Source organism: Glycine soja, chromosome 20, assembly GCF_004193775.1.
Source record: "Glycine soja cultivar W05 chromosome 20, ASM419377v2, whole genome shotgun sequence".
NCBI lineage: Eukaryota > Viridiplantae > Streptophyta > Magnoliopsida > Fabales > Fabaceae > Glycine > Glycine soja.
This window is the reverse complement of record NC_041021.1, coordinates 21,308,858-21,328,731: the sequence shown is the minus strand read 5'-3', so window position 1 is coordinate 21,328,731 and position 19,874 is coordinate 21,308,858. Positions and strand designations below refer to the sequence as shown.

Genomic DNA, 19,874 nt, shown 5'->3' with positions numbered 1-19,874 from the left:
GACTTACAACCCTTTGATCCTGAGATAGATAGGACATTTCATAGATTATTTAGACATCATTTTATACCTTTTGATCATTCTGAGCATTCCATTACTGGTGAATCTGTGCATTCTGTTATTGGTGATTTAGAACATCCTGATTTTGAGCATTACAATTTTGAGCATTCTGATTCTGAGCATTCTGATTTTGAACATTCTAAGAACATGGCACAACCTCCACCCCGTGAGAGGACTCTAAGGGAAATGGCTGCACCTGATTTCACCTACGAAAGCTTGTGCATCCAATACCCTGATGAGAATGTCCCATATGTTCTTAAAACTGGACTGATTCATTTGCTTCCAAAGTTTCATGGCCTTGCAGGTGAAGACCCGCACAAACATTTGAAGGAATTTCATACTGTTTGCTCCACCATGAAACCCCTAGATGTCCAAGAGGATCATATATTTCTGAAGGCTTTTCCTCATTCTTTAGAGGGAGTGGCAAATGATTGGCTGTATTACCTTGCTCCAAGGTCCATCAAGAGCTGGGATGACCTGAAGAGAGTATTCTTAGAAAAAAAATTCCCTGCTTCCAGGACCACAGCCATCAGGAAGGATATCTCAGGTATTAGACAACTCAGTGGAGAGAGCCTGTATGAATACTGGGAGAGATTTAAAAAACTATGTGCCAGTTGCCCTCACCATCAGATTTCAGAGCAGCTGCTTCTCCAATATTTTTATGAAGGACTCAGTAATATGGAGAGAAGTATGATAGATGCTGCCAGTGGTGGAGCCCTTGGAGACATGACTCCTACTGAAGCCAGAAATTTAATTGAGAAGATGGCTTCCAACTCCCAGCAGTTTAGCGCCAGAAATGATGCTATAGTCATTAGAGGAGTGCATGAGGTAGCTACAAACTCAGTTGCATCATCTGAAACTAAGAAGCTTGAAGGAAAACTGGATGCATTGGTTAACTCGGTAACCCAGCTGGCCTTGAACCAGAAATCTGTACCTGTTGCAAGGGTCTATGGTTTGTGCTCCTCTGCTGACCACCATACAGACCTTTGCCCTTCCATGCAGCAACCTGGAGCAATTGAGCAGCCCGAAGCTTATGCTGCTAATATTTACAATAGACCTCCTCAACCTCAGCAGCAAAATCAACCACAGCAGAACAATTATGACCTCTCCAGCAACAGATACAACCCTGGATGGAGGAATCACCCTAATCTCAGATGGTCTAGCCCTCAGTAACAACAACAGCAGCCTGCTCCTTCCTTCCAAAATGCTGCTGGCCCAAGCAGACCATACATTCCTCCACCAATCCAACAACAGCAACAGCCCCAGAAACAGCCAACAGTTGAGGCTCCTCCACAACCTTCCCTCAAATAACTTGTGAGGCAAATTACTATGCAGAACATGCAGTTTCAACAAGAGACCAGAGCCTCCATTCAGAACTTAACCAATCAGATGGGACAATTGGCTACACAATTGAATCAACAACAGTCCCAGAATTCTGACAACCTGCCTTCCCAAGCTGGCCAAAATCCCAAAAATGTCAATGCCATTTCATTGAGGTCGGGAAAGCAGTGTCAAGGACCTCAACCCGTAAGACCTTCCTCATCTGCAATTGAACCTGCCAAACTTCACTCTACTCCAGAAAAAGGTAACGACAAAAATTTACCTAACAATTTATGTGCAGGTGAATTTTCCATTGGTAATTCTGATTTGCAGAAGCAACACATTCCTCCTCTTCCATTCCCTCCAAGAGCAGTTTTCAACAAAAAAATGGAAGAGGCAGAGAAAGAGATCTTGGAAACATTCAGAAAAGTAGAGGTAAACATACCTCTGCTGGATGCAATAAAGCAAATTCCAAGATATGCCAAATTCTTGAAGAAGTTATGCACTAATAAGAGGAAGCTTAAAGGAAGTGAACGAATTAGCATGGGCATAAATGTCTCCACACTGATTGGTAAATCTGTTCCCCAAATTCCTAAAAAATGTAAAGATCCAGGTACATTCATCATACCTTGTATTATAGGGAATAGTAAGTTTGACAATGCCTTGCTAGATTTAGGAGCTTCTGTTAGTGTTATGCCTCTGTCTATTTTTAATTCTCTATCTCTAGGTCCCTTGCAGTCAACTGATGTGGTAATTCATTTAGCTAATAGAAGTGTTGCCTACCCTGTTGGTTTCATAGAAGATGTCTTAGTTAGAGTTGGTGAACTGATTTTCCCTGTTGATTTTTATATTTTGAATATGGAAGATGGATTTTCTCAAGGATCAGTTCCCATCATTCTAGGCAGACCCTTTATGAAAACTGCTAGAACTAAGATAGATGTTTATGCAGGCACACTATCCATGGAGTTTGGTGATATAACTGTTCATTTTAATATTCTGGATGCTATGAAATACCCATCTGAAGATCTTTCTGTATTTCGTGCTGAAATAATTGACCATGTTGTTGATGAATACATGACTGATCTTTACTCTAATCTGCATACCTCTCACTCTTCATGCATTGAGTCTGAAATTGTACTTGATCATATGTCTGAATTTGATGCTGAAAGTGAATCTGAAAGTGATATTGATTGCATGTCTGGTGGTGGTGTTTTACCTCTTGAGATTGATTTTATAGAGTTAGATAGGACTAACCATGTTTCAGGAAGTACACATACCTCTGACTTTCTTTATGAGGTACAGGTTGAGAAACCATCTCCTTCTACCACTACCCAGCCAACCACACCAGAATTGAAGCCTCTGCCATCAAATTTAAAATATGCTTACTTGGATGATAGCAAAAGTTTTCCAGTGATTATATCTGCCTCCCTTACTGATGAGCAAGAGGAGAAGTTGTTGTCTATTCTCAAGAAGCATAAGAAGGCTATAGGCTGGACCCTGGCGGACATTCCTGGTATTAGCCCATCCACATGTATGCATCGAATAAATTTAGAGGATGGAGCTAAACTAGTAAAACAGCCACAGAGAAGACTCAACCCGGTGATTCTTGATGTAGTGAAGAAGGAGATAACCAAGCTTTTGCAAGCTGGAATCATTTATCCTATCTCCGACAGCCAATGGGTGAGTCCCGTCCAGGTAGTCCCGAAGAAGACCGGCCTCACAGTGATCAAAAATGAGAAGGAGGAGCTGATTCCTACTCGGCTGCAGAACAGTTGGAGAGTCTGCATTGACTATAGGAGGCTGAACCAAGTTACCAAAAAGGACCATTTTCCCTTGCCATTCATTGACCAGATGCTTGAGCGCCTGGCAGGTAAATCTCACTATTGTTTCCTTGATGGTTTCTCTGGTTATATGCAAATTACTATTGCTCCTGAGGATCAGGAAAAGACCACATTCACCTGCCCCTTCGGCACTTTTGCCTATAGGAGGATGTCTTTCGGCCTGTGCAATGCCCTTGGTACCTTCCAACGGTGCATGATTAGTATTTTCAGTGACTTCTTAGAAAATTGCATAGAGGTGTTCATGGATGATTTCACTGTGTATGGATCCTCTTTTGATGGTTGTCTGGATAATTTGGAAAAAGTTTTGAATAGATGCATTGAAACTAACCTTGTTCTAAATTTTGAAAAATGTCATTTTATGGTTGAGCAAGGTATAGTTTTAGGCCACATTATTTCCAATAAGGGTATTGAAGTAGATCCTGCAAAAATTTCTGTTATTTCACAATTGCCTTACCCCTCTTGTGTGCGAGAGGTGCGATCTTTTCTTGGTCATGCAGGATTCTACAGGCGCTTTATAAGGGATTTTAGCAAAGTAGCCCTTCCACTTTCCAACTTGTTGCAAAAGGAGGTGGAGTTTGACTTTAATGACAGATGCAAAGAGGCTTTTGATTGCCTCAAAAGAGCGCTGACTACCACCCTCATCATCCAGGCACCCGATTGGACAGCCCCTTTTGAGCTTATGTGTGATGCATCAAATTATGCATTGGGGGCTGTCCTTGCTCAGAAAATTGATAAATTGCCAAGGGTGATATATTCTGCTTCTAGGACATTAGATGCTGCCCAAGCGAATTATACTACTACTGAGAAGGAGCTTCTAGCCATAGTTTTTGCTCTTGAAAAATTTCGATCTTATTTGCTTGGTACCCACATCATTGTTTATACTGACCATGCAGCTCTAAACTACTTGTTGAAGAAGGCTGATTTTAAGCCTTGGTTGATCCGATGGATGCTCTGGCTTCAAGAGTTTGACTTGGAGATCCGTGATAGGAGCGGAGCACAAAATTTAGTTGCTGATCATTTGAGTCGGATCGAACGTGTATCGGATGCGAATTCACCCATTCGGGATGATTTCCCGTATGATCATTTGTATATACTGTATAGTATTTCCGACTCTCTTTCTACTCCCTGGTTTGCTAACATTGTCAATTATTTGGTTGCTTTTGTTTTTCCTCCCTTAGCATCTAAGGCCCAAAAAGATAAAATTAAAAGTGATGCTATTTGGGATGACCCCTACTTGTGGAAATTGTGCAGTGATCAGGTCATTAGACGATGCATTCCAGATCATGAGACTGACTCAGTCCTGCAGTTTTGTCATTCTTCCGCACCGGGAGGTCATCTGGGTGTTCAAAGGACAGCTCGCAAAGTGTTTGATTGTGGTTTTTATTGACCCACCATCTTTAAAGATGAGTGGAAGATCTGCAACACTTGTGAGCAGTGTCAGAGAGCGGGAAATACACTTACATGGCGACAACAAATGCCTCAGCAACCTATGCTATTCTGTGAGGTGTTTGATGTCTGGGGTATAGATTTCATGGGCCCTTTTCCTGTCTCTTTTGGTTATGTTTACATTCTCCTTGCAATTGACTATGTTTCAAAATGGGTGGAAGCCAAGCCCACTAGAACTAATGATGCTAAGGTTGTTGCAGATTTTGTCAGGTCTAATCTGTTTTGCAGGTTTGGAGTACCTAAAGCAATTGTTAGTGATCAAGGAACCCATTTTTGCAACAGAACAATGCATGCCCTGCTTAAAAAGTACGGGGTGGTACACAGGGTATCCACACCATACCACCCCCAGACCAATGGACAGGCAGAAATTTCTAACAGGGAGATCAAGAGAATTTTAGAGAAGATTGTGCAGCCAAGCAGGAAAGATTGGAGTACCAGGCTTGATGATGCTCTCTAGGCACATCAGACTGCCTACAAAGCACCCATAGGAATGTCTCCTTATTGGGTTGTCTTTGGAAAGGCATGTCATCTTCCAGTGGAAATTGAGCACAAAGCATATTGGGCAGTGAAGACTTGCAACTTCTCTATGGATCAAGCTGGTGAGGAAAGAAAGTTGCAACTGAGTGAGTTAGATGAAATCCGCCTAGAAGCCTACGAGAATGCCAAGTTCTACAAAGAAAAGACCAAGAAGTTCCATGATAGCATGATAGTTAAGAAGGACTTCATGGTTGGGCAAAAAGTGCTATTGTATAATTCTAGGCTTGGACTCATGAGTGGTAAGTTGAGGTCTAAGTGGATTGGTCCTTTTGTTGTTACTAATGTTTTTCCTTATGGTACAGTTGAGATCAAAAGCGACTCCACAAACAAGAGCTTCAAGGTCAACGGACATCGACTTAAGTCATTCCTCACGAACCCTTCTTTAGTGGACGTAGTGGTGGAAGAGACTTCCTTACTCCACCGTGACTTAGGGAGTTCTTCTTTTCCTATCCCCTTCTTTGCTTTTATTACACTTGTCCAATTTTATTTGATGGTTTAATTGTTTTAATCTCTTAATTGTGCTACATTGAGGACAATGTGTTGTTTAAGTATGGGGGGGGGGGGGAGTGTTCTTTGGTTTTTGTTAGTTTTGTTGGTTTTGTTAATTTGTTAGTTGTGTTAATTTGTTAATGTTGTTAGTTTCGTCGGATTTTTAGTTTAATATTTTGGGTCAATTTTGTGTGCATGTAAGACTTTGCATGTTTTTCTTTGAATTATAGGATATGTTCAAGAAATGGGTAATTGTTTTGAAAATAAAAGTTCTTGACATTTTGTGACTTGAAATCCTTGATTCTCCTCTACATGTCATGATAGTTTTGAAAGCTCAATTTGAAAGTGATGAGTTTACCTTTGTGAGAATTTGAGCCGTCCATCATCATAATCATTTGGTGTGTTTTGCCCCATTGATTGCGTGCACAATAGCCTTGGCTTGATTCTTGTTGATGCTTCCTAATTCACATGCATATTTGGATATGATTGAGGCAATTTTGTTCTTATAAGCTTCTAGCCAAATGGACTTACCTTGACTTAATTCCTTTGATAGCCCTTTTGAGCCTTGTTTCCCTTTCCTTGTTTTGAAGCTCACTACAAGCCTTAAGTGAAAAACCATGATATCACCATATCCTTAAGGAATTTTGGAGCTTTGGAATTGTTTTGGGAATAAGTGTGGGGGTTTTTGTTTCATTGGATAACATGTTTAGTTGGCCATGCTTCATGATATATTTTGAGCCATACTTGATATACATTGCATATTGGTTAAATGTTGGACATGTTGAATATGATGTTGTTTCTCAAAAGGCTACAGAGCAACAAAAAAAATCGAAAAAGAAAAAGAAAAACAGTAAAGTTGAGTGAATAAGAAAAGAATGATGAGACTCTTGGTTCTACTCTTTATGTTTAAATTTTATCTTTACTTCTTTTTATTTTCTTATGTTTTCTTAATATGCACTTATTCCCCATTGCTCCTCTATTCCTTTGGGATTCAGCCACTTATTCCATATTTTTCCATACCTTGTCCTTGGCCCCATTACAACCTTAAAAGACCTTTTGATCCTCATGTGCTTGTGTTTATGGGTTGATTGTCAATTTTAGAATCTTGCCAAGTTTATGTGGTGTTTGTTTTCATGGGTGCTTTGAGGGTAAATAGTAGCCTAGACACTTGAGAGATAGAGTGTATATCTTGTGAGGCTTTATCACTTTTCATTCTTGAGCTGATTAACTATTTTGCCATGATTGGGTTGCTTGGATGATTTTCATGAATGTCTTGACTTTTCGGATCTCCTTATGTTAGATGTTACCCATTCCTTTCATTCCTTGATGTTCATTGAGAAATATGTGAATGTTTTCGTTTGCCTCTCTTTGATATCCTTGGATTTTGTTCTTTGTTTCATTTTGCCCAGGAGTGCAAAAGGCTAAGTATGGGGGGTTTTGATGTGCCATCATTTTCTTCTATTTTCTAAACCCTTTTTGCACCATTTTAATTACTGATTGGTCTTAATTGTCAATTAATTAGGCAGTTTTTATTTTTGGTCTCATTTAGCTAATTTGATGTTTTTAATCTAATTTCAGGAATTAATGAAATATTGGGCTTAATCCGAATTTTGGTTGTGGACTTGAAGAGGGCAAATAAAGCAGCGCTTACCTTAGTTAATTTTTAATTAGGAAATTTCGCAATTTTATTTTATGTGGTTTAGTGTTTATTTCGTTTTGGGCCAGAGTATTGTAATAGGGCCCAGCGACTTTGAGTGACTCTTTTTAAATAGCAGCCTTGGGATTCGTGCAAGGCATTCTGTTATGCCATTCATTATTCAGAGCTTTGTTTAGGGTTTTAAGTTCTTTCTGTTCTAATGCTACTGTTTTCGTTCTTAGTGCAATTTCCCATTTCCTGCTTCTAATTACAATTTCATTCTTATTTCTTCTTCTACTTTCATTTACGTTTCTGTTTTCATTTTCGTTTCTGTCTCATTTACGTTTCTGTTATTTATGTTTCTGCTTCATGTTTCATTTACGTTTTCTGTTCGAATCTATGGAAGGCTAATTATTCTGGTGTTGTTTCCTTCTGAGGAAGTAGCCCAACTCTCTTTGAGGTTTCGTTTATAATGTGGTTCCCTAGCAGTTTTCCCTTCACCAGTTAACCCAAATTCGTGAACATTAATCAGTGCACGCTTCGTGTTCAATTAACTGCCTCTGAGCCTAACTTGCGTTCATGCTTAATGGACGAGGGGCTAACTGGTGTATGTGGTGCCTAATCACGTATTGACAACCCTAGGTTGATTTTCGCTTAGTAAATTGAAATAGGGTTGGATTAAGTGGTTACTGTTAGGGACGAATTCTCCATAACCCAGGATAAGAGAATGGCTTCTAAATCAGAGGAAACAACCCATTTTTAATATTATTAGTTTCGTATTCCAGTTTACTTGTTCTGCTCCTTAAATCACAAAACAAACAACCCCCCCCCCCAATCGTTACTGTTACTGCAAGTATATTATGAACATTTGGTTTATCATTGCTCGTTGGGAAACGACCTAGGATCACTTCCTAGTTACTGCATTATCATGTTTATTTGATTCGGGTACGGCCTCGATCAACCTTGTTTTGAGCCGAAGATGTTTTTAATAAGTTTTATTTGGTAACAGTGAAGTGAATGTGACCTTTTTACCCACGTGAATTTGTTTAAGTGATTTGAATAAAATTGTTTTAATTAAATTCTGGATTTTTTATATGTTTTTCTTTAGTATATGTATGTTAGGATATAGGGTGTCACATATACAGAGATCATAATATCTTGACCGGCATTGAATTTGTAACCACCTGGAAGCTCATCAGGAACTTGAGCTCTTCTTATCAATACCTTAAGGATGCATAAGGTTATATAAGAATAGAAATTGTAACATTAGCGAAAGATATTTCACAATGCCAGTTCAAATAAAGCATATTTGAGAGAGAAAGACCATAGTGTGAACTTAACTGTTCAGAGATATAATAAAGATCAATTAAGGTACCTCCATCGATCTACTCTCCTTACTAGAGCTTCTACAAATCTTCTTTGCACATGCCCAAACCACCTAAAGTGAGTTTTACCCCGTCTATTTCTCTAATCAACTTGTAAATAGAGAGAGAAAACAACACACATTTGATGAATTCCATGTATTTGAATCACATGGAATAGCATATATTCATATTAGGTGTCATAAATAAAAGGATAATTACAAGAATATACTCTTCTCTAATTAACATATATTCTTCCTTATTTACGTTATTACCCAAAATGTTAATTTTCCAACAATTATAATACAGTAGCACAAAAATTAACAATAGGCAGAGTAATACTTTCCTTCATTTGAAACAATTGCTTTATAATTGTTGAGATAAAAAAGGATTTGATTTTTACCTGGTTTCTATCGGCATCAACCAGAATAACATTGGTAGACTTTGACTGAACTTCAGTGGCCTTGTTTTTAATACCGACCTATGAATTAATTTTGTAAGCAGTCAGAGACATCACAAATGGTATTATCAATTGAAAGATTAAAAACAATTAATATCCAATCGCACCACATTATCAAAGCAAGAGAGAAATTGTATTTCAAGACATTAATTACCCTTGCATAAAGGCTTTGAGGATTTGTTGTTGATCCCCTACTAACTTTTGTTTTCCCTTTTTAGGTTGAGAGCAGAAGTGGCTCCTCCACTGTTTGCTTGAGAAGCATTATCATTGTGACACCCTCTACCCCACATATATATATATATGTACTAATAATAAAAGAAATAATTAAAAAAAAATTAAACTTAATTCAAGTTTTTAAAACATATTTAAATACAAGCCTTTTAAGAGGGTAGCAGGCTCACATTCACCTTTCTAACATCATCATAAAACTTTTCTAAATAAATAATAAATTCACTTCGGCTCAAACAAGGTCGTCTATAAAACCCTATAACCAAATGCCACATCCTATCAGAGCATTGTGTCCTGATGTCCTTCAGCACATGGTTCCTTAAAGCAATTCACCTAGTCATCTGCTCCCCCGAACATAAAGTTCAAGATCATCATAGGATCCAAACACAAACAATACACGGGGAGTGAGTTATCACATTCCTAACTAATAGAGAAACAAGACAACTAGATATACATATCATATAAACCAAATAAAACTTAGTTACACGTAATTCACGTAATTCCACCACTTTGTCATTCAAAGTTCACTTTTCAATCATCAATCACATTACACAAGAATCACACGCTCTGATCAAGACATAATAACACATCAATTTCATAATAAATAATTAGCAAGCGCATGAGACAGTTATGCTAAGACTCAAACCTATATGCAATGTGGTACCATGTCAGTGAAAAACCACCTTGGGGCGCTTAGGAGTACATAACAAGACACACCAAACAATGGGTTTGTCAGGTCACTCTCACTAAGTAAGATCATAGGGAGACCAGTCAGGGTCACGATGTTTTGCGAGAATGCTCCAACCATATGGGATCAGCATAGGCTTAAAGGAGCACTCAAACCCGGTGACCCCCAAGGCCTACACTCCGAAGAGTCCGTCAGGGCCTCTCCCTCCTGATTCAAGTCCAACCCCTAAAATCATTTTAGCACACAGACACTGCTTGTGAATTATAAAATACTCATGACCTCACACTCGTGTGTTAAACACGTACAACATATTGCGCTACAATTTAACACTGGTTCCTAAATAGGAAACCTACACTTTCTCTTTAACACTGCGCATTTACACTTTTCTCAAGATAACACTGGTCGGGTTATTGTACAATTCACAGCTTACAACACAAATAATGTCACATTAAGAGTTAATCACCCACTTATTCACAACCAAAACTCATTTAAAATTTCACATCTCATAATGTCACAATCCACCATCACATGTTTTCACATATCTCACAATTCAACACATGTTCTACTTTACACTTTTACTCAATCTCAATAACAATATTATAATCTCAAGGCAACATATTATTCCATAATTCATCGCATATTTCATTTATAAACACTGTTCATGAATTATACAATACCACGACCTCACACTCATGTTTTAAACATATTTAACACAATTGCGCTACAATTTAACACTGGCTCCTAACTAGGAACCTACACTTTCTCTTTAACACTGCGCATAAACACTGGTCGGGTTATTGTATAATTCATAGCTCACGATATAATTAATGTAACATCAAGTGTTAACACATCCACTTATTCACAATCGAATATCATGTCCACACTTTAACATCTCATAACATCACATCAATCATCTCATAACATTCCCAATGATATTCATAAGGTACAACATACACATGTTCATGAAATTTAACCATAATATTCTCAAACTCCAACACTTAATAATTTTTGGAATCATACTATAACACTCTACAATATTATTTACATAAATTATAAATATAAATAACTACCTCTATATCTATAAACTAGCATACATCATATTGAATCACAAATTTCAAAGTAAGCTTTCAATGCACAAATTCTAAATAATTATATGAACACTTTAGTCAGTTTCAATTATGATATTAATTTTTTTAAATTATATATAAAAACTTAAACAGCAAGAAAAAGACAAAATACAAAATCAATATCTCTCTCTAAATTTCTCCTTACTTTATTTCATCAATTCATATTAATTAGAAAAAGTACTCGATTTATAAGGTTCACGCTCAACACAATAGCATATCAATTTCACAAAAATTGGTGTGTCAAACATATATAATTCACTGTAATAATTATAAAGATAAAATGAAAATTGTAAAAACACCCCAAAACACATTCCAATTGATATCTCTAAGGATCCCTACATATGTTCTCACTAATTCCCAATTGTGAATAACTAATCCCTTACCTCTAAGCGGACTCACGTGTCTTCTGACAGTGATAGCAGCATCTCTAGCAGTTCCGTGAGATTCCTTCAGTTATTCCTCCGATTGCTCCGATAGAATTCCCAAACGTCAGAGAGATGGAGAAGAGATTGAAACCTCCACTTGTATTGTCTTCATGTGATTCCTTTTTCTCCCTCCACGAATATTATCTCGCAAATCCCAACGGTGGAAGTGTGCGCAATTGAATTTCGAACAACATATCCAAATTTCATGAAAATTCAACGGTTAACGAAACCGGGATCATAATTTTACTGAGACCGTTTTGGGTTTCTGCGAGAAAGGAAAAAGCTACAATGCGAAAGGTATTTCTCTCAGCTCAAACATGATATCAAAATTCCCAACGGTGAGAATGCTCGGAATTGGGCTGCAAACGTAGTGCTCAAATTTCACGACGATCAAACGGTGAACGAGTCCGAGATCATCGTTTTTCTGAGACAGGTTAGGTGGCCTGCGGGAAAAAGAGAGAATTTTGGAGGAAGAGAGAAGAAACGAAATTGTGAGGTAGAGGAGGCTGAGGAGTCAGTATGAAAACTGACCTAGCATGTTGGTATTTATAGTTAGGGGCATTTACGACCTATTATTTACTCTATTTATTTATTTATTTATTTATTATTATTATTTTATAAAAACAAACTTTATTTTATTCTCTATCAAACAAATAAATAAAATACCCTTTTTATTTTCTCTCAAATCATTATTTTAATTAATAATTATATCTCCTTATTTATTTATTTATAAAATCTCATCATTTTTTTAAAACTCTATTTATTTATAAATAACAATCTTTTTTAATCTAGTTTACGAAAATTGAGATGTTACAATCATCCTCTAAAGTGTTACTACTAGAACTACGTCCATGATCTAAACCGGCATTAATCTCTTGTGCCTGATTCTCATTTTTCTCATGCTTCTAGTTCTTCATGCAATGTTGCACCTGAAGTTGGAAGCCAAACACAAAATGTTGCAAATTGAAAGATCCAAATATGAGTTAACAGAATTAAGATAAGTATAGACAAAGCTTACATCTTTTGAATCACGAGGCTTTTTGTTACCATTCCCATGTGTGCTTATTTTATCTTCTACATGCACTTTGAGTTCGGACACATCACATATAGAATATACTTTGTCCAGGCTAGTGCGCAGGTCTTCATTTCTGCACAGGCACATTCATCTTAACGTGCTATACTGCTATGCTTTTTTTTTTTTTCTACACAAATTAAACGACCTATGAAATTTAATACAATAAAGAGTTTGTTTTAAAATAATTTTTTAATCAATCATTGAATCATCGTCACTACCTCCTCAACTAGTCTCAATTATTACAAAACACTCTTCATCCAAATATTTTACTTTTGTTTATGTTTAGTTCATGTGATATTTTTCCCTTTACAGTATACATGCAAGTTGAATCGAACTGTAATGCATGGATTATAATGGAAATATCTTAGTTTCGTACCGTCTTGGAGTCTTGGTGCATGGCTTATGTCACATGAATCTTGAGATTTGAGATTTCTACAAAGTATTGAGGCCACTTCCTTGGTCATGTCCAAAAGATTCTCATGAGTTTCTCACCAAATATAATACAATAAATATTGAATATCCATGCGATGACGAAAGTGTCTTTGTAGCAAAAGCATTGCATGGCGATGTTGTAGGCAATCACAACCTAATCTTTTCCTTACGAGTGTGTTTGGATAGAGAATTTTAACTGAGGAAAGTAATTTATTAGAGAATTTAAATTTCTTTAATCTAAAATTCATTGTTTGGATGTTTTTTATGAAGAATTTAAATTTTTAAAATTTTAAAACAAAATTTTAAACAACTAAAAATGTGGAATTTTAATTTCCTTCTAAAAGGTGAGAAATTGAAATTCTGTTCTTATATAAGAACTTTTCAAAACGTTCACGTATTTTCTTTATAACCTTCATCCTCTTTTCCACCTAAAAGTTTCCGAAATCTCATTCTCGAACTCGTGACTCATTTTCTTTCACCTTCACAATTTTAATTTTTTTTATCTAAACACAAAATTTTGAAAATAAAAGAATTTCAATTTACGTATTTGAAATTCTTAGAATTTAAAATTTCTTAAAATTTAAAATTTCTCATTCCAAACACACTCTAAAAGGGAACATATTCCAAAAAAGGGCGTTGATTTTTGGGGTATTTATGGAAAAATAATTAAAAGGGGAGCATTTTAGTAAAACATGAGAGTGGATATAACAAAAGCCTTTAGTATTTATTAATTAATCAAGTCTCAGCAAACATGCTTTGTACTTGTGCATCAGAAGTATTTATTAGTAGTATTTATTATCATATTATGCATTGTTATTGTATTGTTCTTGTGTGGTTAAAAATCCTCACTTGAATAAAGTAAGTGTCGCTCGGCTGAAGTCCGAGCTTTATTCTAAACTCTTTTGACAAAAAAAAAAAAAAACAGATTTAATTACTACACCTACTTTTTATTACGCCTAACTTGCATAATTTTAACCCAAACATCTTCATCGTAATTTTTTTTTCCAACAATGGCAATAACAAAAGAGAAAAAGAGTTATATGTTGTAAAATCTTTTTATACTATCATTTAATCACAACCTAATATATATAATAAATTTATTAACTTTTAAAATAGTTATTTTAAAGTAATTCTAACGATAATGTATAATTGAATAAAGGTGTAAAATTCAATGTATAAACATTAAATTTATAAAATTTGAATCTAAGACTATGTGTAAGCTACCCAAAGTCTCTACTACTAGATCAACCTTAATCAGTGCAGTTATCATCACTATATTAACTATATTTTATTTTTAAAAAAATTAATATTAAATCTGTTCTTAAAAAATGAAGTTGTTGCATGAATAACAACCTACATTCCTTTTGAAGTTAATGGTCAATATTCAACAGCTGTGTACAAGAAGTTTTCAGCAAACATCGCCAGTTTTCAAACATTTATTTTCTTAACACAATATTCTAAACAAAATTAGTACACGTCTAAGGACTTAACTGTTTGAAGTTTGAAACAGTTTTCTCAACATTAAAAAGTGGCAGCAAGGTAATCCAACATGTCTCACAAGCCATGTATTACTTGGAAAGCGTGTTGGATTGAAAAATCAAGGGAACAATCAAGGCACCACTAGGTGAAAATTATACTCATGACTTGTAATGTTCTTTTTTACATCATAAGTCATGTGTATTCTTAAGTAGTAATAAAAGATTACAAATAAAAAATACACATGTTTCTATATATCATATTATCATACAACAAGAAAAAAGAAAAAAAGCTAATAAAATTATAATGAAATTCTTATTTCTTCCATTAATGGTGGGCTATGAAATAGCAATTATTACAATCCCAAAGTATGACAACACTACAGTTGACACTTGGCTTTTGATGTAATAAAGAACTAAAAAAAAATCACCAGTCCTCCTCCTATGAGTATGAATGAAAGACTTAATAAAATGAACAAATTGTAAATTGAAAAAATTAATTAATTTTTCCTATCTCCTTACACGGTTTGGAAGAAAAAAAAAATGCCTATGATTTCAAACTTGTGTGTGGATGTCGAGATCTATGTACAATGCTAACAACACTTAATAATTAAAATTAAGTGAGTGCTAAATAATGGAGGCCAATAAGTCAAGCTTGCAATTTGCAAGAAATTAACGTCCCAAATTGTTAAAGTTTGGAAGCTAAATGTGACCAGCGTCGTTGTTGTTGAAGTAAAAGTAAGATTTCTTGCAAGAGGAAGTGCTAGAGAGTACGGTGGAAAAGCCACTGTATTTGCCATTAAATTTTGATAACCCTATTTTGGTAAGAAAGTCAAATAGCTCATTTTCTCGGACAAAAGGCTGGGCCATGTAATCCTCAATTGCCATCCACTGAAAGAAGAATAAAAATAACATTACAATGATTGGCATATTATATAGTATTGCTGCCTAATTTTTCTGGGACCATTTTATGCATGTAGGTTATCAATAGGCACCCTTTTAGTAAGGATTCATAGCTAATTTTTTAGATAGAATAGGGTTTGTTCAATTTAACAAAAAAAATTGGTTTCATAAATAATTATAAAAGTACCATCTTATTTGTATTTTATTTATTGTATTGAAAGGTTTTTAAAAAAAAATAGTGAAAACAATAAAATTATGTTTTTATAGTTTTGTACGATTTTTTAAAAATAGAAAAAAAATGTTATAATTATTTGTAAAAATTGAAATAATTCCTTAATCTTATTCTAGATAAATTGGATGCTAAGTGGTCTTAGAATATACATGCATACCTGAGCTGCCTCAATTTCTGAAACTTGTCTCTGAATTTTAAAGGAATGAGGTTGCAACATGCAAATGAAGAACAACTCTGATTTTCGGAAGAAAGATTTATGCCTTTCCCTGATACCACAAATACAGATCGTTAAGAGCATATACATAAATTGAATTTGAAGAGCAAATTATTGCTAAAGTATGTTTGTAGCAATCCAATAATAGTACAGTATTTGATAACTTACTTGAATGCTATGACCTCCACAAACTTTGTATCTATCTGAAAGAATAATAAAAGCAAATCCCTTAAGGGTTTAAAAAATATCCAATGGTTAAAGTATTAAACAATTTGATTATGTTTTTGCTTACCCCTGTCTCTTCTTTGACTTCTCTAACTGCAGCAGTACAAATATCTTCACCCTGCAAGTGGAATTCAAATTAATCAGAATTTTTTTTATTAATGTTTAATAATCAACAATAATTTTTGTAACATACTTCATCAACGCCTCCGGTAGGCAACTTCCAGATTCCTTGGCCACTAAACCTGCCATTGCTCTCCTGAACCACAAGCACCTGCCAAACAATTTTATAAATTTAATTAGATTAGAATACACATGTTTTGTAAAATAAATAAAATTGCAGTCTCATCTAATCATAGATGACGTTTAAATTTTTAAAATAATTATTTTATTTTTAAGTGTTATATTTAAAGAAATTTTTAAAGTAACTCTTTTAAGTTATTATTTTTATCGTTTCTTTTTTTTAGATCTAATAATTAAGATTAATTATTTATTATAATTATTATATTTTAAGAAAATAAATGATAGGCGGATCCCTCCTGATGTCTAAAATATCAGTGCATCAAAATTATAATCCAATTTCATTAGTTTTAATATATTTAGGAAAACGGGTGGCCACTGACTCACTATAAGAAATACAAGTCTTCGTCACAAAAAGTAGGTAGGATAACCACACCACAAAATCAAGGCAGAGATTGACTTCATGTATTTTCCAAGAAGCAGGGTTGAAAAACTTGAGCAATGAAAATAGCGAAAAAGAGAGGGTAAAAAGAAAAAGTCTTGAACTGTTGAACCAATTAAGAATGGGAAACAAAAAATAAAGGGTTGATTTTTCGTTACCTCCCTATTGGCATTCATGACAAAAGCACCAACAGCAACGCGGTGCGAAGCATTTGCAGGAAGTGTATCGGGAGTATTGGGAATCCAATTCACGAGCATCAAGTAATCTGGTTCAGCATGGTGGAATCGGAATCCAGCCTGCAAAAAGTGAAGTGCAACATCACAAACCGGCTTCTAATCTAACATTTCTTTATTCTTTTGGTACAAATCAGGAGTATTAATTTTGTACTAGAGATAATCTTGTTCAAGTCAAATAAAACAATTATAAGAGCGACAAAGTTCTACTAGTGACAGTTGCATACTTAGACTTGAACTCCTGTCAGTTAATCCATGTGTTTGGCGACTTCTAACAATTTTAATCTCTAACTTCTAAGCTATGCATGTGTATATGTAGCAGAAAATTAAACAAGTGTTTACCTTAACTGCAGAATCCACAAGATTTGAATGTTCTCTGGGCAGCTTGATCCACACTCCCTTCTTTCCCTTTAAGAACCACATTTTGAACAATTGGAGTGGTGTCCAAAGTTATCAGAAACTACTGAACATTAGAGTTATTAATATTAATATTTTGAAATTTGTACCTGTTCCCTCCATTGTGATATTGAAGCTTCAAGCAAAGAAGAGAAAACTGAGGAATCCATAGGGTTCTCAATGTTTACAATAACTCCCCCATGTTGGTCTTCAATTGCTCTGAGTGTATTAATGCCTTTACTTGGCACTTCCTCTTCCTTGGCCAGAGAAGCTAAGGTAGCTGACATGTATGATCTAGGGAAACCAGAACTGTGCTTCGGGCCTAAAAGGGTGTTTAATAATCATTAATGCTTAAAACATGAGTAAAAAGGAAGCTAGTTCTTGAATTATTATTATTATTATTATTCATTTGGCCAATAACCCCTGGATAAATGGTATACTAGGTTGGTTATTATTAGTTAATTAATTTAGTATCTCACATCAATGCACTTAAGTTAATGTATTCTCTAACCTCAATACTAAATTGAACAATACTTATAGATTTTAAAGGATTAAAATGATTGATTTAATAGCACTAAAGAACAAATTGATCAGTTGTGTCAATTGGAGAGATTAAATTAATCCATAAATTTTAAATTGAGGATTAGATTTTTTTTATAATGTCAAATATTAAATTAATAGATAATTTGTTTAGGTAAATTTATCCATATATATTCATAGGAGAAGAAAATAAGATGATAAAATGATTTGATTCATAATTTAAAATAAACTTATACATTTAATTAATTTTTATAAAAAAAAAAGATTCATCTAACTTCTCCTGATGAAGAAAGGAACTGGGGTATATAAGTTTTTGTGAGAGAAGTTTAATTCATTTTTTTATGAATTTTTATTAAAAGATTATTAAAAAAGACCCACGTTAAAAAAAATAAAATAAGTTTCTTAATAAGTTAACAAGTAATTTTTATATAAGCTATGAGAAAATTTTTATAAGTTAGCAACTTAGCATATGTATAAATTAATTTGAAGTTACGAAGAAATTTATTTCATTTATTTTCTTAACTTTTCCTTTTAAAAATATTTATAGAAAAATTTATCCACACATACTCTAAGTAGTAATCATTACCTTGAACTTTAGGGACCATTGAGCCAACAAGAGCTGTAGTTTGAAGTGGAGGAGCAGAAGAAGAAGATTTAAGTAACAATTTTGAAGCTGCCAAAAGGGAGGAAGAAACAAGCTTACTAGCTCTAGAACTCATCATCATGCAATCAAATGCAATGATCAACGCAAGAGAGAATATCAAGACTAAGTAATTATTAGGTTTTCTTTGAAACTCAAGTTATGGGAGAGAATCAAGGCTTGAGAATTATATAGCCTATAGGGTCATCATATGGTGCCAAAGGACAATTTCCGTGCAATGTGTGGCTGGGACTTTGAATTAGTCATTGCATATGTTTTAATTACTTGAGGAACAAACTCTTAGAATATGAAACGAGAAATGAACAAGAAAAAGCTAAAAGACAAAATATTGAAGCAATGCGTCACACCAACACCACACGTTAGCTTTTCATATTCAAACTTAACGTATGAATTTTGTGTCACTTTTTCTTTGAAGTTACAAATGAAACGCGCTGCAGAATTCATCAACCAAGGTCCAGCGACTCTATTAAATAACAAAAGTTAACATTATGGTAATCATTTTAAATACTACGTCAATATTTTGAAATGCTTAACTCAGTTTTGTACTCCTAGCCTCCTAGGTGGCCGTTGAACTTGTCAACGACAGATACAAACAAAAAACATGTTTTCGATCATGAAAAATAAAGCAAAATCCTTTGGGACAGTTTATTTTTTTTTTTGTTCTTTAAATTTATTTAATAAAATAGCTTTTGATAATTGATTTTAAGAATATCAAAGTGATATGGTGATTTTTTAAATCAGTTTTAAAAAGATAGGAAAGAAGAATTACGATTGCTTATTTACACATTTGTTGGCTTAAAAAAATTATATAACTTAAAAAAACATGTTTAAATTGTTTTCATTTTCTTGCTTTTTTTTAAACTACTTTTGAAACTCAAAACAAAAATTAACAAGTAATAATTGATGTGACATGTCAATAATAATGTGATATTAATATGTTTATGTGAGAGATAATGTAATAATCCAACACATACGTTGATGTAATATTGAAAATGTATTGATGTGATATTGAGAGTGTATTAATATGTCATTAAAAATCAAAATTGACATGTCACATCATTTGTCAAGTTATCACTAATGTCTCACATTAATTAGTAATTTATGTTAAAGAAATTGACAACACACAAACAGCACAACAAAAAATGCTTTATTTTAAAAATATAGAGGATCAAATGTGCAATTAAAATCTTTCAA

General features: G+C 34.4%; 1 protein-coding gene and 1 non-coding gene across 2 annotated transcripts; both read right to left on the bottom strand.

Moving 5' to 3' along the window:
- Window positions 1-582: 582 nt before the first annotated feature.
- Window positions 583-689, bottom strand: LOC114404017. Its single transcript, XR_003664778.1, has one exon. It is a non-coding gene; the product is annotated as a small nucleolar RNA R71 (small nucleolar RNA).
- A 14,202-nt stretch (window positions 690-14,891) lies between these two features.
- LOC114402451 (nudix hydrolase 2-like) lies at window positions 14,892-18,817 on the bottom strand. Its single transcript, XM_028365018.1, has 9 exons — window positions 18,606-18,817; window positions 17,590-17,801; window positions 17,426-17,491; window positions 17,009-17,146; window positions 16,365-16,442; window positions 16,239-16,289; window positions 16,115-16,149; window positions 15,890-15,998; window positions 14,892-15,488 (listed from the first exon to the last, which is right to left on the bottom strand). The coding sequence occupies exons 1-9, from the start codon at window positions 18,742-18,744 to the stop codon at window positions 15,300-15,302; spliced, it is 1,017 nt and encodes a 338-aa protein (XP_028220819.1). The 5' UTR covers window positions 18,745-18,817; the 3' UTR covers window positions 14,892-15,299.
- Between the last annotated feature and the right edge of the window lie 1,057 nt (window positions 18,818-19,874).

Excerpts from the sequence above, each read along its gene's own strand:
- LOC114402451 (XM_028365018.1), bottom strand. The coding sequence starts at position 18,744 with ATGATGATGAGTTCTAGAGCTAGTAAGCTTGTTTCTTCCTCCCTTTTG. Across the intron at positions 16,443-17,008 it reads TCATGAATGCCAATAGGGAG|GTGCTTGTGGTTCAGGAGAG; the intron begins GTAACGAAAAAT and ends ATTGTTTGGCAG. Across the intron at positions 16,290-16,364 it reads CTACCGGAGGCGTTGATGAA|GGTGAAGATATTTGTACTGC; the intron begins GTATGTTACAAA and ends TTCCACTTGCAG.